This window comes from Trichosurus vulpecula, chromosome 1, assembly GCF_011100635.1.
Source record: "Trichosurus vulpecula isolate mTriVul1 chromosome 1, mTriVul1.pri, whole genome shotgun sequence".
In the NCBI taxonomy this organism is placed as follows: Eukaryota; Metazoa; Chordata; class Mammalia; order Diprotodontia; family Phalangeridae; genus Trichosurus; species Trichosurus vulpecula.
This window is the reverse complement of record NC_050573.1, coordinates 466,926,914-466,952,726: the sequence shown is the minus strand read 5'-3', so window position 1 is coordinate 466,952,726 and position 25,813 is coordinate 466,926,914. Positions and strand designations below refer to the sequence as shown.

At 37.3% G+C, this 25,813-nt stretch overlaps 1 protein-coding gene across 1 annotated transcript in view; it reads left to right on the top strand.

Annotated features, from left to right (window-relative positions):
* MCTP1 (multiple C2 and transmembrane domain containing 1) overlaps positions 1–25,813 on the top strand; it is a 716,792-nt gene that overhangs the window by 306,899 nt on the left and 384,080 nt on the right. Inside the window, exon 3 of the mRNA XM_036740827.1 lies at positions 4,364–4,476. Within this exon, the coding sequence (XP_036596722.1) occupies positions 4,364–4,476 (113 nt within the window). The remainder of the gene's footprint in view (positions 1–4,363; positions 4,477–25,813) is intronic.

Sequence of the window (25,813 nt, the reverse complement as noted above, 5' to 3'; positions counted from 1 at the left end):
AACTAGTCTTCCTCTACTTCTCTGTCACAAATTCTAAGATGGAGTAATCACTGTCCCCTCCTTAAACCTACCATTTCAAATAGCAAACAGTTCTTCTCCGTGGCTAAGAACACAGAATAGAATTTCCCATTGTTAGTCTCTATATCTTGTGAAGGAAAGTCAAGAAATCATTAACTGTTCTGCTTTTGGCAGAAATAGAGTTCCAGGTGACTGGGTATTTGAAGTCATCTTTGCCTACTATATCATGGGATCATGGCAGACTTGTGATCTGTATCCTGAATACCTCTTTTATTTCTTCTTTCTCTCCTGGTGATGGTGATCTGTGGTATGCTCAAATATGATACTGTTTTTTCCAATTCTGTTTAACTTCATTCAAAGTATTCTCTTTTTGGATTCCCTCCCCTGATTCCTGAATTTACACATCATCATCATCATCATCATCATCATCATCATCATCATCATCATTCTTATTATTCTTATGTGGTATGGAGCTGTGATTTCATTGGTATAGGCAACTCCTTCTTTGGAAACTATATGTATATTAGCAATTGTTGAGAAATTTAGAGTTGCTTAGAGAAAGGAGAGAGATTAAGTGTTTAAACTCAGGGCCACAAAACCAGGATATGTCAGAGGTAAATGTGGAATCTTGTTCCCTCTGACTTGCAGGCCCACTCTCTATGCACTTTATCATACTATCTCTCGAGCGTGAGTATATGTCTTTTTAATGTACGGTGCAATAAATTCCACTTCTAACAATGTGACCCTGGACAAGTCACTTAACTTTCATGAGTCTCAATCATATGTTAAATGTAGGGATTGAACCAGATGCCTTCTAGGGTCCTTTTTAGATCTAAATCTATGATCTCATGGATCCACTATATTTTTTACCTAGCCTTTTCCCTTTGAATAAGGAAATCCTTTTATACCCATTTTTTTAGTCTTATATCTCATCAAACAAATAGTGCTATCTTTGAAATGATATTTTTGTTATTCAGTGATTCAATCCTCTCTGACTCTTTGTGACCCCAAGGACCATAACATGTCAGGCCCTTCTATCCCTCACTATCTCCCAAAGCCTGTCCAAGCTTATGTTCATTGTTTTCATGACGCTATCTGTCTCATCCTCTGCTGTCCCCTTCTCCTTTTACCTTCAGTCTTTCCCAACATGAGGGTCTTTTCCAGTGAGTCCTACCTTCTTACTATGTGGCCAAAGTATTTAAACTTCAGTATTTTCTTGTGTAGCCCTGGACCAGGAGATGGGAAAAACACATTCAGGTCCAGGTTCTGCCATTAACTAAGCCATGTGATCCAGAAAAAATAACGTAACTTCTCTGACCTGGAAAAGAAAAAAAACATTCAAAATGTTTAAAATAAAAATATTTTAAAATATTTAAAATAAAAATAAATTAAAACTTAAAAATGAGAGTATTGGACTAGATAGTCTCTAAGGCCTTTTCCAAATTTAAAACCCTATGATTTTATGCCACTTAAAAAGCATTATAATGTGCAAAGGAAAAAAAAAGGCCCTAGTGTTTTGCCCCCAAAAATCTGTGCTTTGGATTCAGGTTGGCACTTGGCAGTACATGACTATAAAATATTGATATACTAGAAAAGGACTTATTTCTTTTGGTCTTAACTTCTCTGTTGATCATGATTTAGTTTTAGACAGTGAGATCATTAAATGCCAAAGTGCTTAGACACTGTTTTATTGCATTAATTAATTTTTGAAGCTCAGAATAAATAGGAACACTTTTCCAAAGCTACATTCTCTTGAATAAGATAGGGGAAATGATGTGTGGAAGATAAAGTGAAAAGTTAGAAAAGGAAATTCAATGGATACTGATGAAATATAACTAGCTTTGGTTTTTCTCTTTGTAGCATGGTGGCACTTTACATTGTAGACCTTCTGCCTTCACACAGACTTAGAAAGGTTCAGTATACCAAAGGCCTAGTATAAGGAAATAAAGATTTCTAACAAAAGACAGTAAAGTAAAACAATGCATCTTTTTTGAGGGGACATACCCACAAAATGTAGGGTAGTCAGGGAACATGATGAAGTGTCGGTTCTGTTGGACCTACAGAAGGAATTGGGTATCCATTAAGCACCCAGAATGGGGCATTCTCTCCCAAATCTGTAAAGTCTGGTAGGGTTTTATTAGGTTCTTACCTAGGTCTGGCAGAACCTGGCATTGGGAGAAGAGAGCTGAGCAGCCTCTATCTAGAAGGTGGTGGTGATTCATACTACCAAAGAGAGGGAAGACTTCTGAGGGATTGGATGCTAGGTGATATTCAAACTCCTCAAGGTGGGGAGGGAGAAAGGTCTTGGGCCATTCCTATTATTGGTCTGATTCTGATGGGGTCACTATCAGGGGTTTTCAGGCTTTCCTGGGCTTTTTCACTTAGGAGGATGAGGAGGCTACAACTGGGGTTATTGTTGCTGTTCTTCATTTATTTCAGTTGTGACTGACTCTTCATGACCCCATTTGGGGTTTCCTTGGCAAAGATACAGGAGGGGTTTGTCATTTTCTTCTCTAGCTCATTTTACAGATGAGGAAACTGAGGCAGATATGTTTAAGTACCTTTCCCAGGATCACACAGCTAGTTAGTGTCTGAGGCCAGATTTGAACTCAGGAAGAGGAGTCTTCTTAATTCTGGGCCCAGTAGTCTATCTACCTAGCTGTCCATGGTCCTTAAATGTTCCTATTAATAAATTGGCCATTATCTTGGCACTCCACAGTAGAAACTGACTTTCCTCAGTCTTTCCCTGTGTGATTGTTGAAACTCAAATAAAATAAGAAACAAATGACTTTTAAAACTGAAACAGGTACTTAAAAAAAGAGAGAGGAGGAACTAGAGGAAGAAACTGGAGAGGGAGGGAAGACAGGAAACCAAAGTGTGATTCATCATATTTCTATATTTAGTTGCGTAGACTTTCTTCACACCTTTGTATACCTGGAGTCTAAATTAAGAGATGCCAAGAAAGTGTACTCCAACAGTTAAATGCTGTTTCTTACTTCCACAGCTTTCCTACATCCTACTTTCCATCCATAATCCCCAACTGAGTAGGCAGGATGAGCTCAAGGTACATGTAGGCCCATTGTTGGGTTCTTTCCTTTAGTGACGCAGAAGCTTTTAGTGGTGGATACTGTGGTACACTGCTTTTTTCATGGACTCTTTTTGCATTATTTTAATATTTTGTTCAATACATTGTAGTTTCAGATTTTTTCTAACAAAAATTTTTTTGAGATTAGTTGAGGAACTTTTACAAAAATCTTTTGTATTTTTGTATCTTACATGAAGAATGGAGCAAGCAGTGCCTTCTTAATTTTTTTTTCGCGTTTTGCCTTGGACATGGCTATTATCCCCTAAGCAAATTATTTATTTTTGAATTGTCAAAATGATTACTGGAAATGTTTATCATTTAACATACTTAAAATTTTTGTCATTTCCTGAATTTTTTAATAGTTGTATCCAAAATGATAAAAATGTACAATTTTTATTGTGTTGCTTTAATACGTTTATTTTGTGATGATTTGAAATGGTTCATCCTGTTAAAAAAAGTACTTGGGAGAGTTGCCAAAATAATTCCAAAGGCTTTTTTTCTCCCAGAGGCAATCTTGTACAGGTCTTTAGATTTAGGAGTATGCTTTAATTTAATAGGACATCAGGATTAAATGTTTAGTCCCCCAATGAAAAGTTATTGCCTATAAATGCTATAAAAAATGCTGGGTGGATTTATTTTTGCATAATTATGTTATGTTTTATGTTTGGGTAGAAATTGCAGTGTACAATCCATCAACATGCAAATCGTTTTCATAGATAAATGAGTCAACAAAGTTATGTCAGTAAATCATTTTCATATGCACTCCTACTTACTTATATGAGATGTCAGCCTCCCTTATCCATCTTCATTCGCCATTTACCATTGCTTGTTGTCTTAAAACTCATATATATCTTCATATTTTGCTATGGAATTGTATGGGACTTCCCTCAGGGAGTATTTCTTGTACTATAGTTTACATTTATCATCATGGCTAGGTTGGAAAATTATCTGTTCTTGATCCACATCTCTGCTTGGCATCCAAAGAATTTTATGACCCTGTAAGTCCAAAGGATTACCTTTTTTTTCTTTTGGAGCAGTCAGGGTGATTTCCCTATGGTCACACAGCTAGTGAGTGTCTGAGGCCTGATTTGAATTCAGGTCTTCCTGACTCCAAGGCTCTATCCACCTCGCCCTACTTGCCCCTCTTTTCTTTACTATTTTATGTTGGTTTGGGTTTGACTATGTATGTTCTCAAAGGGCAGAAACAATATGTGGAAAAGCATGCTTAAAATTTTGTGTTATTTGTTTTGCTTTTCAGAGACTAAACGCTGTTGGAACTAGTAATGCCGATCTCCCTTTGGTTGATCCCGGAATGTACCAGTTGGATATTACATTAAGAAGGGGTCAGAATTTAGCTGCCCGAGATCGTGGAGGTAAGGACATGAACCTGTGCCCTTAATACAGCTAATTTTATTCACCCTGTAGCTTAAAACAAATCGATTTACTGTTACAATAAAAAGTTGTTAGAAATCTGGTTCAAAAGTGAATTTAATTTAGGCATTGAATGAATGACTGATTTCCTTCAATCTTTCTTCCAGTTCCTTATAAGGCAGTTGGGCAAAGTTAGATGAGAAGGCTGGAATGGGAGCCTTAAAAGTGTTCATGTCCCAAACTGTTGGCATAGGTATTTGTGATAAGCTTAAGAGATAAGAGAATGTTGGGTTACCTGGAAGGTCATACAGCATAAAAAAATGTGAGAGTTAATTATGGACAGAAAAGGAACGCCATATAATCTTTTATGAGGGCATCAAATGGTTGTTAAGTAAGTACTTGTCTGAATGACTTTGTTTAAAATCATTTGATTGGGGCAGCTAGGTGGTGTAGTGATTAGAGCACTGCCCCTGGAATCAGAAGGACGTGAGTTCAAATCTGGCCTCAGGCACTTGGCACACTTACTAGCTGTGTGGCCTTGGGCAAGTCCTAATTGCCCTGCCTTCCCCCCTCCAAAAAAGCAAAACCAAAATCAAAACAAAATAAAATCATTTGATTTACAGCTATGTGGAAAGTCCATTCATTGGGATTTAAGCTCAAACTCCTTAGTTAACTTGTGGGGATTTCTGGATAACTATCACTGTATTTTTTCTAATTGAGAACCAGGTGGTTTTTACATACATGAAAGTCATGACATAATTAAATGAGAACGTTAAGTTTATAGTGTTTGTAGAAAAGGCAGCTGAACACTTAGTTTTGATCAGAGTAAAATGCTTGTCAGCCTTTGTGCAAGGCTGCCATGAAGAAGACCTGGGTTCAAGTATTGGCCCTGCCACTTACTAGCTGTGCAACCATGGCAAGTCAATTTAATGCCTCTAAACCTCAATTTCCTTATCTGAAAAATGGGAATAATAATAATGAAATAAAGATTCCTGTGATAAAAACACTTTGAAAAGTATAATAGCCCTGTAGATATTTGAGTTAATGTTCTTGTTCTCTGTTAAATTCAATAAAGAGCATTTGGTTTGAGAGCCATAATCAGGCAAAGGTTACAAAGACCTGAGCCAAAGTATTAGTCTTGGGAGTGGAGAAAAAAAGAAGCAAAAGATTTTATATTTATAGAATTGAGAAGATTGAGCAACTGATTGGGTAGAAGTGCGAGTAATAGGGAAAGGGAAGAGTCAAGGATGACTCCAAGGCTCCTACTAACTTCAACAGAAATGGCAAAGGTCAAAGGAGGGGTAGGTTTAGGAGAGAAGATAGAAAAGAGTCCCAAATTGGACGTATTCCATTTATTATGCCTATGACACATCCAGATGGAAGTATCCATCAGGGACATAGTGATATAGACCTATAGAGCTTGAGCTCTGTAGAGGGATAAGGGTCAAGTATGCAAATCTGAGTGTCATTCGTAGAAATGATAATTGGACCCACTGCAACTAATGAGCTCTACAAGGGAAACAGTATAGAAGAGGAGGGTCTAGGACAGATCCTTGGGGTATACTCACACATATGGTTGGAAAATGGAAAAAGATTGAGCAAAAAGGAGTAAGAAAGAACTTTCAGAAAGGAAGAGAATCAGCAGAAAGTAGTATCATGAAAATCCATGAAAATCCTAAATACAGAGTATTTAGGAAAGAGGAGGTGGTCAGTAGTGTCAAAAACTACCAAATAGTCAAAGAGAATAAGAACTGAATAAAAGTTCATTGGATTTAGTAATTAAAGGAGTCTTGGATCTTAAAGAAAACAGTTCACAAAAATGATGAGGTTGAGAAGTGAATTGGGCATGATGAAATAGATGCCACCCATGAAGACTACTTTTTCTAGGAGTTTTGGCTGAGAAAGTAGTTTGGGAATGGGAGGGTAGGAGGGGAAGAGGATAGCAGGGTCAATTGAAGGCCTTTTTACAATTGGTGAGCTTTTGTCATGTTTGTAAGCAACAGAGGAGGACTCAGCAGACAGAGTTTGAAATAAAATTGAGTTCTCATATGTAATCATCAAAATTACTCATTTGTGCTTAAAATTAAGTTTTGATTTAAACAATTTAACACATTTTTATGAGATTCTCTAAAAATACATCAGTTCTGTGTATCCCATTACCTCTTTATATATTAGTGTGATTAATATACAGAAATCCTTTATTAGGTTAAAGGGTACCTAGTTTCATTCTGTTAGAATTTTTTACTTTATTCTTAAGGATAGGGATAAAATTAATGGGGGAGATTTATTATTATAATACAACATTATTGCCCTATGTTGAATAGATAGATGTTGTAATGGGGGGAAAAGCAAACAACTTCCTTCCTTCCTTTTTGCTCAGTAGTGGAATATCACAATTCCCTAGGTTTAGGGAATCAAGAAAAAAAGGGGGTTCTCCCCATAGTATTATAATAACATGTATCTTACGTTAGATGTTGAAATCCATATCTAAAATTTCCTTATAGCATTGTAACCAGATGAAGGAAGCATTTCCTTCTTTCCTCTTCCCTTTTAGGTTAAAGTTGCTGTATTATACTGATTTCCCCAGCTTTGGTAATGCCATATACTGACATGATTTGATTGATCTCATGACACTCATTCCACTTCTTTGAACCAGACCCTTCTTTTTAAAAAAAAAACCTGGAAACTACTAGCCATGATTATTAACTACTTCAAAAATCATATTGTATTAAATTTTGCTGTGTGAATTACTCAATACCACTTGAGTTAATGTGAAACATCCTATGATTTTTGCAAAGCCAAGACTAAGAACCATAGTTTTACTAGAGTGTCACATGGCCTGCGTATATTTTTGTAAAACAATCAAGATTGCTCCTTCCTCCTTGTATCAGCAATGAAGGTGGGCTTTTAGCACTTATTTAGTCCAGTACTCTTGAAGAGTTTGGCCTTTGTTTCTTTGATTAAATTAGGAGTCTTTGATGACCTCCTTGCCTCAAGGGAAAGCCTAATTTACGTGGGTTTGAGTCACATATTTGTGATGTCAGAAGCTTTTAGGCTACTTGGGTTTAAGTCCCATGTTTGTGAGCTTTTAGGTCACATGGGTGAGTCACATGTTTGTGACTCACTTTTGACCCTGAAAAAGATATATAAATCCAGAGGATGATGTTCTCCCTTGGGGGCTCTCACTCACTGGAAGAGCGGCATGTGACTCTGGGCAAGCCATTATTGAGAGGTCCTCGGCTTGTAAACCCAGATGTTGATGCTTTCCTGGTAACTATGAATTGTGATTTTGTCTGTTTATATTGTGTATGCTTGTAATTTGTATTTACTCTGAAGTTCAGGTTGCTGACTTTTCCTCCTGAACTAAGTGAGTTATATTTGTATGTTGGATTAAAGTAAGATTGTTAACTCCTTAATGTCACTTCCCTTAGTAAAACAGATCAAAAGATCCTGTGTTAGCAGCCTTCTGTGTGCTGGTTGTTGTTGGTTTTACACAGCCACAGTAGCTGCTAGCAATTTTGTTGCTACACTGCTCTAAGACCTTATTCCTACACGCATCCTCCTCCCCTTTCTTGGGTCTCCCTTTGCAATTATACCTCATCTATATACCCTTGGATTTGTTCTTTATTTTTCCACTATCTCTTCATATATTAGTATGCGTAATGCATGGAAGTTCCTTATCAGCTTAAAAGATGCCAATTTGATCCCATTTCAATTGTTAAATTTACTTTCCGGGATGTGGATGTAGAGAAAACTAACAGGGAATATTTACTCCTGCAATAGTTAGCAAATAAAGCAGTATATATAAAGCATTTTGTGTACCATATAAAATATGTAATAGAAACTCAAACCATGATGCTAGTTCCAAAATGAGGTTTCATGACACAAAAATTACACAATTTTCTATAAATTCTAATAAAAGCTTTTCATGGAGCCTTCTACCCCACCAAACTACTGTCTGTTCCATTTCTTTACTCCTCTTTATTGTTATGCTTCTTGAAAAAATCTATACTGAATGACTCTGCTTCTTTATATCCTCTCTTCTCTTATCTTGCAATCTAGATTGCAGAATTTCTTCCTACACCTTTCATAACATTGCTAAATGACTCTTTCTCTTCCACGTAGCTGAACATGTCACCTCTATGCTCAAAAATCTTCCATGGCTCCCTGTTGCCTATTGAGTAAAGTTCGGACTCAGACCCCAACATTTAGGGTCCTCTGAAGTCTCGCACTACAGCTATAATGAGCTACTCGCTGTCCTCCCAAATGCTTCCTACAATGTTTTCATCTCCATGTCTTTGTGCTGTTCATTATGCGTAGAATATCCTACTAACCATCCTTTAATTCCCAATTCAAATATGTCATCTCCGGACCTTCAAACTTTTCCTGCAAATAATGACCTTTCCCTTGAACTTGAAGTAATATTTGTTTTGCATTTCTCCAATGAACTTACCATGTATTATACATGCATTACAGTTTTCTGTGTATGTGTCTTATCCCTCTCCTACACTGTAAGTATCATGAAGACAGGGGCTTATATAAACTTTGTATGTATTCCAGAACCTAGTATATTACTGTACATATTATATGTACTTGATAAATGTTGATTGGATTAGATATTACCAATGATTTGAGGACATATATGAGAAGAAAAAAAGGAGCTGGTCAGATGATGAAGTGAGAAGGAAAGATAAACAGATAAACAGAAAGATAAACAGTGGTACTTTGGTATTCCCCCTTCCCCAAGACGTTATAAGAATGAAAGCAAAGCCTTCTTTGTTTTGTATGGCTTTACTGTGGAGGATTTTTGGAAATATCATTGACGAGAATTGCACAGGAAGAGAAAGTAGGGAGAGAGTACCCACATTAATGAAACCATGGATTCACCAAAGTTTAAGTAGTTCTTAAAAGCTGAAAAGTTACATTTCTCCACAGTCTTCTCCCCCTCAATTGTACTATTATTATAATCGAGGAATGAAGAATTCAAAATTGCATTGTGAGGTATGAATGGAACAGCACAGAAATAAACTCATGAAGAGGAATCCTTTGCACATTTTTAGGTCTCAAGATGGCAATCACAAAGACATCAAAAGAAAACTTAGAGAATCCCAGTCTCAGAACGTCCAAGCAGGAAGTAGCCTATAAACCATCAAGTCCAAACCACTCATTTTATAAATGTGAAAACTGAGGCCCAAAGAAACTAAAGGACTTTTCCAAAGGCACATAACGAAGTTCTGTTAGTAAATAGTCTGTGCAAGAACCTGACTCCTACTTCAATTTTCTTTCCATTGTATATGTAACTCATTGCACTTAGGTACGCTAGAGGCAGCTATATCATGCAGTGAATAGAGCGCTAGACCTGGAATCAGGACAATCTGAGGTCAAGTCCAAACACCTATCCTTATTAGCCATGTTACCCTAGGCAGGTCACTTAATCTCAGCTACGCCAGTTTCATCATGTGTAAAACGGGGATAATAATAATACCTACCTCACAGGGTTGTTGTGAGGGTCAAATGAATTTGTAAAGTGCTTGGAAAATTTTAAAGTGCTATACAAATTCTAGCTATAAATAATATTATTTCCTATCAAATCATATGATATATGCATATGTTACATAACCCTCAAAACTTACATTTAGGGGCAGCTAGGTGGTGCAGTGAATAGAGCACCGGCCCTGGAGTCAGGAGAACCTGAGTTCAAATACCGCCTCAGACACTTGACATGTACTAGCTGTGTCACCTCAGGGAAGTCACTTAACCCCAATTGCCTGGCCCTCCCCTGTCCTCCCTAAAAAACCTTACATTTAACTAAGAAAAGTTGGAACTATATTAGATTAATGCTTTCTGATTTCTATTTTACTCTTGTCATTTTGATTCAGGAATGCAGGGAAATAACATATAATGCATATAAATAATGAATGATATAGAAAAATCTAATAAGGTTTTTCTCTCCTTGTCAATGGTGTCCCAAAGCAAGTGGAAATGAATGGAATGCAAAGGTTGTGTATTATTTCAAATGGTAAATTATTTACTCATGGAATGTGTCAGCGAAAGGAATTAGTAATACGGAAAACTAAATTAGGGTAACATTGTTTTGCTTCTAAACAGAAAAAGTATAGTTAAAATTTCATTCATTAAGAGTATAATTTGCCAAAACCGCTATTTTTAGTAGTTTTCCAACACTAACATTCATAGGGATATATATCTTCTCCTAGCCATTTTGAGTTCATTTAGCGTTAGCTGCCACCATGTAGACAGATGGACAGATTTTCTGATCACAACATTCAGCATGATTAATTGAGAAAGTGGCATGCTTTTTTCATTCTTTCTTCTATATGGTAAAATAGAATAAATGTGGTAGCCAATTTAGTGGAAAGACTAAAGAAATATAATTATTGATATCCTCTTGAAATTTATCTGTTGTCTTAGGGCTTCTAAGCAGTTCTGTTTTCAAAGTCCTGACAGATGGGTGTTTTCTTCAGCTGTTATAGACCTCTTTCCAACTCAGCCATTAATCCCAGAATCCTGACCTAGAGTGGGGGAGCTATCCCACATGAGCAGTAAACACAGGGAGCTGAACTAGAGTAAGGAGATTAAAACTGAGCCCATAAAGAACTCTTAGATCTATGGGGCAAGCAACCAATTCACTCATCTGAATAAGTTATAAACAGGCAGAGCTCTGCAGATCCTGAAGCATCTGGGTAATTTAAGGAAAAATTAAGGAAGGCAAGGACCGGCAGATCAGAGCTCAAAATTGTGGCAACAACTTGTACTTTGACTAGCTAGCCCTGGGAATGAGGGACCATTTGAGGTGTCTATTGTGAAGAAAAAGCATTAGCTATGAACCTGCCCTTATCTCGAGGCTATGAGTAATGAGAGATGTTAGCCTCTTCTAGCAAAGACTGCTATAGATCTCTCTTTGATCCTTTGCATTGTAGGTGGCATTTTTGTTGTGCCTGAAGGAAAGGTCAACCAATCAATCAACAAGTATTTATTAAGCTCATCGTATCTGCCAGGCACTGTGTTGGGCACTGGGAATAGAAAGACAAAGAACAAAAAATGCCTACTCCAACAGGAGCTTAAATTTTAATGGGAGAGACAAGTATCTATATAAATCAGTCCATCAGTAAGCATTTATTAAGCACCTACCATGTGCCAGGAACTGTGCTAAGCACAGGGGATATAAAGGACAAAAAACAGTCCCTGCCCTGAAGGAGTTCACTGTCTAATGGGGTAGCTGATCTGCAAGCAAATATATACAAATAAACTATATACAGGATAAATAGGAAGTAATTCACAGAAAGAAGGTGCTAGAATTAACAGGGTTTGGGAAAGCTTTCCTATAGAAGGTGGGATTTCATCTAGAAAGGCAGCCAGGAGTCAGAGATGAGGTGCAGGAGCATTACAGAGATGGGGACAGCCTATGAAAATGCCCAGAGCTGAGAGATGGACTGTCTGTTGTTCAATGAATAGCAAAAAGACTAGTGTCACGGGATCAAAAAGTACATGGTAGGTGGACTTTGAATGCCAGAGGAGATATGCATGTGTGTATGTTTATGTATGTGTGTATGTATATATATATATATATATATGTGTGTGTGTGTGTGTGTGTGTGTGTGTGTGTGTATGTATATACCTTTTTTATGAAAACTTGACTTTTATAAATCCAATAGTAAAAAGTTGTAATGGATCTTAATGATTTACTTCAAACAAAAAGTTAAAATATCATGAGGATACTATAGAAAGTATGAAGATTTGAAGCTTAAATTCTGATATCAAACTACTTATCATACAATTCCAGATATCAATATCAACCACAAGGATTCATTAATTTCTATCACTTTTACAAGCATGAAGCATTGATGTTCTGTTTCTTACAAGAACTATTCTATACAACACAGCTTAAGTTATCATGAACTAAAAAGAAATAAGTAGGAAATAAACAAGTCTAAGGATATGATAAATTGGCTGGTCATTTTACCAACCCTTGCTTTCAGATCCCGTGATCCACCTGGTTTTTTGAAGTACTGTGGCATCATTTTTCACCCGTATGCAGAGACATCCACACATCCATATCCACACGTATAGATACACATGCTTATACTCACATGAGTGGAAAACTTTTAACTTCTTAGGGCCTCAATTTCCTTCCCTGAAAAATGGAAATAATAGGGCTTACAATCTTACCACATAGGACTGTTGTGAAATTGGTATTTTAAGCTCTAAAATTCTATAGAAATGTGAGCTATTATTTTACCTATAGCAAATATATATATGTATGCATGTGTGCGTGTGTGTCCATGTATACTTATTGTTTATAGTAGTATTATTTCCTAAGGCTGTTCAGGAATAGTTTCAGCTAATTAAGTCATAAAGTTTTAGAGCTAGAAAAGGATCTTCCAGTGCATGGGTTTTTAACTTGGAATCTGTGAACTGTTAATTTTTTAATATCTTGGTAACTGTATTTCAATATAATTGGTTTCCCTTGTAACCCTATATATTCTATTTTATGCATTTAAAAACTTTATTCTAAGAAAGGTCCATAGGCCTTACCAGGCTGCCAAAGGGGTCCATGTCACAAAATGATTAAGACCCAGGTTTGGTACAAGCCTTTCATTTTACAGATAGGGGAACTGAGTCCCAAAGATGACCAAGTGACTAAGGTCATATAGTTGTTAAGTGGTTGAACCAAGACTCAAACTGAGGTCTTCAGATTCCTTAGTGAGTGCTCTTTTTAACTCCACCAAGAGGGCCAACAAAGTGAGAGCCCCCTTTAAAAAAGTAGGAGGGTGATCAGGTAACTGAGGATAGCAGGGAGAGCTTTGAGTGAAAATCATCTGTGCTATCTGTGTGTAGCAATAATTGAAGACTTCTGTTGGAGTGGTCTTTATTGCGTACATCTACTTTCCTTTATGGTTTTGTTGAGAAATTTCCTTGACTCATCAAAAATAGGCTTCTGGTGTCAGGGTACCAAATACAACAAGCATTTATTAAATGCTTACCATGTCTAAAGTATTGTGCTAGGAAAAGATGACAGGAAAAAAAATAATAGTCTTGCCCTCAGGGAGCTAACATAGTAGGTGTTAAGTGACTTGGTCAAGGTCTCATCGTTAGTGACAGAAGTAGGACTAGAAACTTGACTAGGACTTATCCCCATTGGATGAACCTACCACTCCAGAAGAGAAAGAACATGTGTACATTCAAGTAAGCTTTGCCTTTTCCTTCCCTTCCCAAAAGAATGGCTGATAGGACAATTTAAATGGAAAGGGAATGAAAGTTTCAGTCTCATATGATATGTTTTTTCAAGCAGAAGAAAAACTGAATCTACCAGGAGTGGGAGATTTAAGTGACTATCACAGTAAAGATCATATTTTAACTCAATTATTAACAGCCTTGAAAGACATTAATGTCATTTATTGATCATTTAATTATCCACTTTACTGGTCTGTGTTTTGTGAGGAAAGATGAGCTATTCCTGAGTTTTGAAAGAAGGTACTGCAGATGAATATAGCTATGTGGAGGAATATTATTCTACATTTATAAATGTGAGTGGGGGCTATGTAAATGCCCTCATCGCATATAAGATATCATTTTTGTTCTTTCTAATTGATTGAAAATTACCATTTTTGTAAGATAACTATGATTAAAAGCAGTTATTGAAAGGGTACCTGTGCTGTAAAAAGCCCTATGTGAAGTGATGGGAGAAATGAAGACTGGTTGTAAGTACTGATTGATGCTGTCACCAAGAAATTTTAATTAAATATTTCTTTCTGACATTAACATTAATTCTCTGAGTGGTACTTATAGTAAAACTTAATTGGAGCTTTTGCATTTACTTTAAAGTATACTTTTAGTGGAATGCAAGAGTAATGGACTTGTCAGTTTCCTTATAACACCCACACAGTAGATATTTTGAGGACAATTGCATCATGTCATAGATATTAATAATTAATAGATACCATAGATAACTAATCTTGATACTAAATAATTATATATGAAGAGAACCTTAGAGGTCAGTTAACTGAACCCCCTTAATTTACAAAGTGGGAAACTACTTTTGGTGGTGACTTGGCCAAGGTCACACAGTTACTTAGTGAGAGACCTAGAACTCAAGTCTTCTGACCCCCAGTCCAGAGCTCTGTCTAACTCATCATTTTGTGCTGTGTACTCTGTTTTCTTGAATGGCCTTGATAAAATCTCCGTTTGTATTTTATCCGTGCACAGATACTAATATCCAACATTTATCTGTTTGTTTAATGAATATTTATGTTTAAAGCAAAATTAAGTACTTGAGCTTCAGATCCCACCATCCAACTGGGTCATCAGGGCCTAGACTGTGCTACATTTTGCCAGTTGCCTTGTTGTACTTACCTGTCTTCACTTGGAACAGTGACCATCTAAATAAATCTCCAAAGACCCTGCGGCCCCCATCATAGGGAATAAATCTACTGACACTCTGATATTTGCTCTGGGACACAGCAGCCCTAGCTGTGAATGAAAAGGTGAGTGAATGAAATCTCACCTCAGTCTATCTAGATGGCCACAAATCTAAACTTTTAGGCATCCTACCAGGACACCACAGACTAGATAGTGTGGATATCTTGTCAGCTGTCCTTCTACTCCCTTCCAAAAGCATTTCCCCCTGTGGCTCAGGAAATAGGAATCAAATCAACATTAACATTGTGACTGGAAAGGGCATGACCATCTGCTGTCCTATTGCTTCCCTCAGAATAGGTGTGATCTTGAGTCTTTACATTAGCTAGACTAGGGTTTTTAAATCATCATCATCATCATCATCATCATTATAATTATCATAATTATATTATTTAATATAATAGGAAGAGCTGAGTTCAAATATAGTCTCATACAGTTTCTAGCTGTGTGACCCCGGGCAAATCACTTAACCTCTATTTGCCTCAGTTTCCTTATCTGTACAATGGAGGTAATAGCCTCCCAGGATTATTGTGAGAAAGTGTTTAGCACAGGGCTTGGCAAATAATAGTTGCTATATAAATGCTAACCGTTGTCCTCATTGTTATTTTAAAGAAAACCAATTATATTGAAATCCTTTAAATTCACTGATCCTAGAACCCCCATCTTAGGAGGCCAAGAGGGGCATATGGATAGCATTCCCACAACCCATTTCCATAAATAAGAAAAAGAATAAAACTAAAGTCCTCATTCCCACTTCCAGATCCCTCATGCCTATCCAGGGCAGCCTCATCACTACTGGGTCCCATACTCCTCTACCCTCCCCTTCCATTGGGTCAGCTTTTTCTTCCAGGCCATTATTCCCCTCATGCACTCTGAGCTCCACCCAAACTATTGCACTTTTTGTATTATGTACATAATATCACCTCTCCTGCCCTGAATTCCCTTGCCTGGGCTGGGAATGCTCTCCCCCCCTCACCTTCAGCTCTTGGAATCGACACCCCTGAAGGCTCAGCTCAAATGCTGCCTCTTTCAAGAAGCCCTTCCTGACTCCCCAGTTGTTATTGCCTACTTTTCCAATCACTGTACATTTCTTTGTTCTATAGCCTTTATTAATCTGTGGACATTTTTTTGTACTAGAATGAATAAATGGATGAAAGAAACCAAGAAAGAACAAAAGAAAGAAAAAAAGGCATTTGTGTTCAAGTATTGTGATTTGTACTATGTACAAATAGAAAATTCAAGATAAAGTTCAAAAGGAGCTCAAACTAATTGAGAAAAACAGCATATAAAAGAAAGTTCAGCTTCAGTGCAGATGAAGAGCCCACACTTGCTGAGGGTGCTTCAGTGATATGGCTGACAAGGCCCAGAGGGGCTTAAGTTACATTAGTAAGTCAGCGGCTGGGGACCTCGGGACTCAAGACCCAACAGGTGGTAAGGTCCTGGAGGAGGCAGATAGGAAGGCCCAGTGATCCTCGGTCTCATCAGGAGGAAGGGAGTTGTTGGCTCCTAGCCCATCTAACTCCTGTGAACAGTCAAGCAGCCCAGGCAGAGGGAAGACAGGAGAAGAGGGTGGACCTGATGGTGGCTGGTCTGCAGAGTGATCCCTGGTGGGTTCTAGAACAACCCAGGGCAAGGAGGGGAGAGGAAAGAGGGTTGTGAGATGTTATAAAATATAAAGTTCAATTTCCACACAGATGAAGCCATAGGGCCCCTCTTGTAAAATTTTCCTCACGGAGGACTTGACAAAAGGTTGCTGACATAGGGTCTGTGACCGTCTTGTGAAATAAGTTTCTGCACAGATGGAGCCATAGGACCCCTCTTGTGAAACAAGTTTCCATATAGAGGGCCCCTACCTTGGGCCCAAGGGTTGCTGAGATAAGAAAAAGACCTTAAAAAAAGAACTTAACCACTGAGGAATGTATGGAAAGGGGAGGAGGGGCTCAGAAGCCTTGGTCAGCAACAATTTAGCAACTGTTTAATAACTAACATGGGCATATAGGGAATGATGTCACCGGGGAGGATCAGGACCAATCCAGATCCAGAGGGGAGGGGTTGCTACTAACTTGATCTAGAGGGGGTGGCGCTAATCCCATAAAAAGCCCACCTCCGCTCCTGTACTGGAGCACTTTTCCTTTCTGAGGATTTGTGCCTGTTTCTCAAGAACCAAAAGGAGAAACCCTTAAGCCTCTTGAATAAAACACTTGAGATGCCAACTTCAGAATTGAGTCTGGGGTCTTCTTTATAACAGGGTGGAGTGCTTCAGGTGGTGGCAGGCACATATATATATATATATGTATTGTGCTTGGCATATAGTAAGTGCTTAAGATTGACTACTTAAATTTACTTGTATTCAATGCTGTGATAGTTTAGAGAATTTTAGATAAATTATAATACACTGCAGTGTATTGTATTAGTGAATATTTCATTGAACTTGGAGTCAGGAAGACCTGTGTTCAAATCCTACTTCTGATGCTTACTGGCTGTGTGGCTATGGGCAACTCACCGAACCTCTATGAGCCTCAAGCAATTCCCTCAGACTTCTCTACTAGGATATTGATGGGCTGCAATTGTACTGGAAAGAATTCATACACTGACAAAAATCACTGGTCCTTAAAGCATTCCTATCCTGAAAAAAAGATTATCATGGAATCTTAGAAAACTTAGACGGCTTTTGGGCCAATTCTCTCATTTTACAGATAAGTGAATTGAGACCCAGAGAGTTCCAGTGACTTGCCCGCAGTCACAAAAGGATAATAGTACTTGTAGTACTTGAACCCAGGTATTCTAACTCTTCCAAACACTACATATTACCAAATAATATATAATAGTCACAAATGTGTGCAGTAGTTTTTCACTGTTTTTCTTTAACATTTACATTTTAGTATATAATAATATATAAAAATCTAAACAGTCAAGTATGCCTTCTTTGAAAATCAGGAAATCCTTACACATTCAGATAATGGTTTGTACATATATTCAATCCAAGTATGTCTATGGCATAGCTAGCTAAATAATGAAAACTCTAATATTTTGAGTTCATTTCCTTCATGGAACTCAAAGCTCTCCATATACATGTTTTATTCAATTTTCAAATGTTTTATATCTTTAAAAATTCTTTGTATATACGAACTAGAAACAAAGCAGATACCCTGTCACTTAGGGAATGGCCAAGCAAATTATGGTAGGTGAGTATAATAGAAGATTATTATTATCATTTAAAAATATGAAAAGTTGTAACAGTAGCACAATAAGTAAAACCATATGCAATTAATGCATATCACTGTAATGTTAATGGAGTAGGAAGAGCTTCCCTGTCCATTAATAGGCTTATGTGCTCGGGTGTGATATATCCTGAGTCACAGAGCCCACACACACACACACACACACACACACACATATGGATATATATATATATATATACATATATATGTACATATATATGTGTGTGTGTGTGTGTGTGTGTGTGTGTATTCTGAGGTTGGCATTTTGCCTTGGGGGTTCGCTTATGAGAAGGATCTTTTGATTTCCTGGTCGAGACTGAGTAGTCATATGTTCAGAACCCTCCGACTGCTCAGATGTAAAGGCTCTCTCGCTCCAGTGATATATGTAAAGTGTATAGCAATGTTGGTTTGATCAGGCAGTCAGATCCCTGTCTGTTGGTCTTTATGCTAATTTCTCTGCTTATATTTTTTCTGTATTTTCTCTCCTTATGTTTTCTCTGACGTTCAGGGTGCTGACCTTTCTCCTGAACTAGTGAATGTAATTAAAGAAGATTGTTGACCCTTTTAAAGTTACTTTTCTTTAAAAGCAGATTAAAGAGCCTGTGCTAACGAGCCATCCTGGGTATGCTAGGGGGCTCGCTGCTAGTCACATAAACAACAAGCCAGTTGATAGGAGTTCAACACAGCAGTTCTTGAAGTATGATCCACAAAACCCTTAGGGGTCCCCAAGACCCTTTCAGGGGGTCCTCAAGGTCAAAACTGTTTTCATAATAATATTATTTCCCTGTTAAAATGACACTTCTTTTTCCAACTACGCATCTGTTTGAAGCCAGATTGTCTTTCTGTACTTCAACCAAAACAACATATTGCAGATTGAATACAGAAACAGATATGAGAATCCAGATGTCTTCTATTAAACCAGACATTAAAGTGATTTGCAAAAATATAGAAAACAGTACTATTGTCATTTTTTGTTTTGAAAAATTTCATTGCTTTGCATAAACAATATATTGTGTTAATGCTTAATAGGTTTGTCATTGTTATTTTAATGTTTGAACATTTTAAATGCATCAGCTTTGGTTTCTACTACATAAATAACAATAGAAATGATCCACATAAACAAAAATTCTTTGGGGTCTTCAGTAATTTTTAAGAGTGTAAAGGATTCCCAAGACTAAATAACTTTAGAATCACTAACTCAACGGAAATAAGTTGAGATCATGCAAAACAGAATCAGTTATTTTGTCATGTACTAACACTTAGGAAATAATAATGAAACTGTAGCTGTGAATCCAAATGTGTTTATAGCTACATAAACCTAAAACCCACCAATACAGTTCATCAATTGATAGCATCATTAAACATTTTGCATAAAGTGTTTTCATACTAATGACAGAAAGCTTATGATAAAAAAAAACCTCTTCCTATGAAGGTGGTAAGAACACCCAACAAAATGGAAAATCAACAATAAAAACTGGCCAATGAATGCAAAAGGAGCTGAAATATAAGCCTGCTCATTATAGAGGGGGAAAAAACTAAGATAAAACAAAGTTTCCATAGTGGAGAAGTGAAAATCCCAGAGGAGGCAAAACAATATAAACAGCAAACAAGACAAAAACAAATTAAAACAGGATCTAAAATGCCACACTGGAAAAAATATCAATGAACACACATCAATATTTAAAATTAAATAAATGAGATATAAAAGTACTAGAAATGTGAATCAGACTAAATTCCTCCCAACTAGCATGAATGAAATCAGAGTAAGGGACTAACTCATGTTAAAACCATTACTAAAATCTGAAAGACAGGATTAAAAGAGCCTTTCAAAAAATGATGAAACACAAATCCCAGTAACAGACAAGAAAGCAATAGGAAAAATGAAAAATATGCTTTCAAAGGTTATTTTCCAAAGACAATGTCCCCACATGTAACAAATCAGGACCATGAATAAGGATTTGGCTGGGGACCACTTTGACAGTTTAATTTCTGTTGTAGCAGGTTCAAGGGATAAGTTTTCCAGGTGTAGCACAATTTCTCCTTTGGGAGCTGGGCCTGCCCAAGAGTTACTGGTTTTTCCTCAAGGGGTGTGTGTGTGTGTGTGTGTGTGTGTGTGTGTGTGTGTGTGTGTGTGTGTGTGTGTGTGTGTGTGTGTGTGTGACAGAGACAAAGAGTTGGTTATGTGTCTCTATATTATGATCTTTGCTTATAGGATCACCTATTTATGGAAACTTAAGTTTGTCTAGGCTTATGATGCCCTTATGCCTCCCTTTTTGGGGGGGTATAAGTTTCTCTTTTTACCTCTCTCCTCTTTCATTGGGCATACTAAATCTGGGATGTGCATTCCATCTCTCTAAAGAGATCAAAATCTCTTCCTGGATGTCTAAGTCAGCATTAATTACACAAACAAGGTTTAGCAGCTGCCAAATTTCTTACTTTATCAAGAGGAAGAAAGTGATAGTAATTAAAGTAGGGTAAGCAATGTTGGGGGAGGGAGAGTTCAGTTAGTTCGGATAAAGGCGGCAGATTGTGCTCTTGGCTAAGTAGTATCAGCTTCTCCTCATTTTAATTCCTTACCCTAGCCAGGAAGGAGGAAAGACAACTTGAATGAATTTAGTAGTCAATAGGGAGCTGCTTCCTAGCTTGGAAAGGAGCTAGGGGAAAAGGAGGTGTCCAGAATCAGTGTCTACATTTTCTCACTAATCATCACTCTCAACTGTCTGCAGTCTCACAGGTGCCCAGCAAGTCCTTGTGCAGAAAGGGCTGCAGGACAAGGGAAAATGCACCCTATGGCAGCACCTGCCCCTCTAACACCCCAGCCCAGCCCTGTGCTGCTTCCACAGGCCTCTCAAGACAGAGGGTGAAACCCTCACTTCCAGCTTTTCTCTCCAGTTCTCTCCCATCGATCTCAAAAATCCGAATTCAAAAATGTCACCCAACTGGTGAATTCTGGGAAAGCAACTCTGTGGGTGTTCTGTTTCCATAACAATGCTCTGAACACAGGTGCTGCATAAGAAATAATGAGTGTGAAGAATATGGGAAGAACACAGAGAACAATGGGAAGATTTGTATGAATTGATGAAGTGTCAGAAATATAATACACATAACTACAACAATGTAATTTTTAAAAATTGAAACCGTATGCTATATATTTATAATGACCAAGCTTGGACCCAGAAAGGAGTTGAAAAACTGCACCACCCTCCTTTCTTTATAGCAGTGATGGACTTTGGGTTGTGTAATACTACAATTCTGTAGGACCTAGTTGATGTGTAGTTGTTTTTCTGAACTGTTTTTTTCTGTGTCTATTAATTTTTTGTGCATTATAAGGGTTAGCTTGCTTGGGAGAGATATAGTAAAAAATAGGATGATATAAAAATTGAAGATATCATTATGAGAAGATTTTTTAAAATGACCTTGCATAGGTATTTTTTATCCATGTGTTGCTGGAAAATAGGCTCCCTATGTCCCTTTTACAGAGTCAGTCAATGGTGAAATCAGTTTCTCGTGACTATATTGGTAGTGGGAACAGGTAGACGGCACAGTGGATAGAGCACCAGCCCTGGAATCAGGAGGACCTGGGTTCAAATGCAGCATCAGATACTTACTAGCTATGTGACTCTGGGCATGACAATTAACCCCCAATTGCCTCAAAAAAGAGATTGTATGGATAATCGTCCAACTTGATTGATATCTTTAATCAAAGACTATACATTTGGTAAAGTTTTTTTTTGAATTTGAAGAATTGGCAAGTAATTTTTCAGAACTCAAAACTGTGTGAACATGGGAAAATTATAATTTCTCTGGACCTTACTTTCTTCATCTGAGAAAAGAGGGGTTGAACTAGTAATCTCTAAGGTCTTTTCAAATTATAACTTTCTGTTCTTATGTTCCTAATGTTAACCAGTTTCTCTAGCATTTTTCCAACCTTCCTTTTTGGAAAATAGTTTAGGGCAGCAGAATGGAGAGAACACTAGGCCTGGAGTCAGGAAGACTCATCTTCATGAGTTCAAATCTGGCCTCATAATCTTGCTAGCTGTGTGACCCTGTGCAAGTTACTTAACCCTTTTGCCTGAGTTTCCTCATCTGTAAAATGAGCTGAAGAAGAACACGGCAAAACGACTCCAGTATCTTGGCCAAGAAAAAACAAATGGGCTCGTGAAGAGTTGAACACAACTGAAAAACAACTGAACTACTGCAAAAACATTTAGAGCCAAGGGAATCTCTGAAATGAGAGACAGCAGGATTCTTTAGTTTAGGAGATATGAAGGAAAACTATGACAGAGGTAAAATTCTGGAACAGAGACCATTATGAAGTATTACATAAATATCCTTAATGCTATCAACACCCATATGCAGCTATAACTGGCTGACATTACAAATCCATTCTCCCCCAACATTTTCAAATTGGGATCTCTTTCTTTATCATGGTGCTGAAGAGCTGTGGAGTCCTTCATTTACATCTTGTTGGAGTTCCCTATTAAGGGTTGTCCAGGTTCTCTTTTTGTTTTTTAGTCAATTTAAATAGCTTATGTTTTTTTGTATTACATATACCATATTTCCCCATGTATAAGACACATCTTAGTTTTGGGACCCGAAATTTGAAAAAAAATGTATTACATAAAGTTATTGAACTCAAGTTTTATTCATCTGCTCATAGCTTTTAGGCATCTTTTGGGCAAGTCTGGTGCATGTATGTGTGCTAAGTCCATTCCTTTTCATGAACCTGCAGCACCAATTGTGACCTCCTTTGAAATCAGTAACTTCTTTTTCATCAGCAATTCTTGCCTCATGCTGAACCATCTTTGTGGACACAGGAATTCCAACTGCCCTTTGCTCTTCAATCCCTATCTTCAATTCCCTCTCTAAATCAGGCCATTTTGCTGACTTGCCTCTCATGGCCTTCTTCTGCCTTGGCGTTTTCAGTAGGGTTTCTTCTTCCCGTAGCCAGTCTTGGGTTGTTTTCTCAGTTGTAGGAGGACCAAACTTATGTTCAGCAGCATGATTTCCATTCACTTTTACAAACTGGATCACTTTTAACTTGAATTCAGCACTGTACAAAAATCTTTTCTGAGCCATTTCTGGGCAGAGCGTGGCAAAACGTAACCTAATATACTGGGAACAAATGTGAAACAATGAGCACAAAGACAACAAGGGTGAAAAAGCAGGAAACGCAAGTAAAAAAATCTACAACAATGAGCGTGAAAACAAGCACGAAAAAGCAGGAAATGCAAGTAAAAAAACTACAACCACTGTATAAGATGCACCCAGTTTTTAGACCCCAAATTTTTTTGAAAAGGGGTACGTCTTATACATGGGGAAATGCGGTAAACTAGGCATTGTGTTGTAAAATGGGAAAACTCCCAGAACTGAACAGAACTCTCATCTCTCTCTTGAGCTTTGTTGCCAGAAAAGCAACTGCCTATTAAATATTGCCAGTTTGGTGTCCCATACGAATTTTCAAGTTGCCATGTCCCAAACAGAATTCAATAGAATTCTTTTCCCCAAAATCCTTTCCCCTTTCTAATATATTTATTTCCACTCAGGGTCTGACCATTCTTCCAATCACCCAGTTTGCAACTTTGGAGTTGCCCTGACTCTCAGGCGTCTAGTCCTGCAACCAGTCAGTTGCTAATATAGTCATCTCTGCCTCCACAACATTTCTTGTTTCCATTCCCTCTTCTTCCATCCACACAGCTACTACCCTAGTTTAGGCTCTCATGACCTCTCATATGGACTATTGTAATAACTTTTTAATTGCTCTTCCTTCAACCAGTCTCTCCTCTTCAATTCAGTATACGTGCAACTGAAAAATTGATATTCTTATCATTCCTCCACTCAAGAAGCCCCAGTGGTTCCCTGATGCTTTTAGGATAAAATAAAAACCTTTCTGGCATTTTAAGCCTTTCATAACACGCATCTAGACTATCTTTTCAGACTCATTGCACATTACTATTCTTTATGTGCTCTGTGTTCAAGCCAAACTGTCCTGTTTGCTGTCTCCCGTACATGACATTTCACCTCCTATACCTTTTGACAAACTATTTGTCTTCCCCACTCCCCTCGCCCCCCTGTCCTCCTCAGCCCCATGCCTGGAATTCACTCTCTTCTCGCCTCTGCTCTGTGAATTTTTAACTTCCTTTGAGGCTCTGCTCAACTACTGCCTTCTACATGAGCCATATCAAGATTCTTTTCGTAGCTAGTCCACCGTCTCACCCCAGAAATTACTGTGTATTTATTTTCTCTGCCTTATATAGCTTTCATAATACTTAGCATCATTAGGAGCACTTCATAAAGATAGAACAAATAAGGAGTTCTTCATCTTTTTTTGTGTCATAGACCCTTTTGACACTCTGGTCAAAGTGTGTCAAAGTTCCATTGGCATCCAATGGAACTCTTCTCAGAATAATATTTTCAAATGAATTTTAAAAATCTACATAATATTGCAAAGCAAACTAGTTATATTAAATATAGTCATTAATATATATTTATATATTGATTATATAGTTGTTACATATGTTATACATATGTTTATATGTATAAACATATATAAATATATGTATATATGTATGAAACACAAGTTTATATACATATAGATATCTATTGCTAGATATTGGTATAGATATTACAAATACACAGACCCCTGGCTAAGGACTCTGGAATAAATGTTTCTTGCTTTGACTTGTTGGTTTAGACTTCAATTATATTTACTTAATTATAAGTGTATCTTAAATTTCTGTTTTATGTTCATTGAATAATATTAAAACAAACCAGGTAATTTTGAAATGTTCAGAATTTAACACTTTGGCTACATTAGTATTTCAAGGAATTATTGCTCTCACTGGAATGCATGCTTTGTCCAATCATACAGAGCTAGACCTCTATAGATTGTCTTACCATTTGCTATTATCATCCATGTCTTTATATTAAAATTCCATAGAAGATGCTTTAGAGGCCTTCCTAATTTAAAAAAAACAGTTGTGGCTACCAGAACAGCACTCAGGCTATCCATACCTTATATCCTGCACTCATTCTATATGACGAGTGTACTGTCTTCTTTGGACATTCATGTCATTGACAGTATCTTTCATGCCAATGTTAGTAACATGGTATAACAACCTTACACTCAACCTCAACTTGTTTCTCTTTCAATTGCCCTCTTCCTTGCCTGTAATTTTCTTATGAATCTTCTGAGATTGTGGTAAAATTTATAGATAATATAAAGCTGGGAGGGACAGCTAGCACAGTGGATGATAAAAGTCAAGATTCAAAGACATCTTGACAGCCTAGAATACCGGGCCAAATCATTAGATTTGATAGATGGATTTTAATATTAAGTATAGGCTCGACTAGAGGGCAACTGGGGTCTCTTGGCTCAGAAATTCTGTGATTCTGAGGTGTCTCATGATTCATAGCTACATAATATCAATAGGAGAATATTGAAGTTAAAACCAAAGGCAATATAACTTAAAATTAATTTTCATCTTCTAAGCATTAACCTTTATGTTCATTTCATATCAATTGTTCAACCCACATAGGCTTTCATTTAGAAATGATTTTTATTGGATTCAGAAGATATTTATGATATTAATGAAGAAGAACCAAATACAGAATATGTATGCAAGGATCTATTTCAGCATTATAGCCCTAATTTTAAAATAGGAATTTTAAGATGAAAGATATA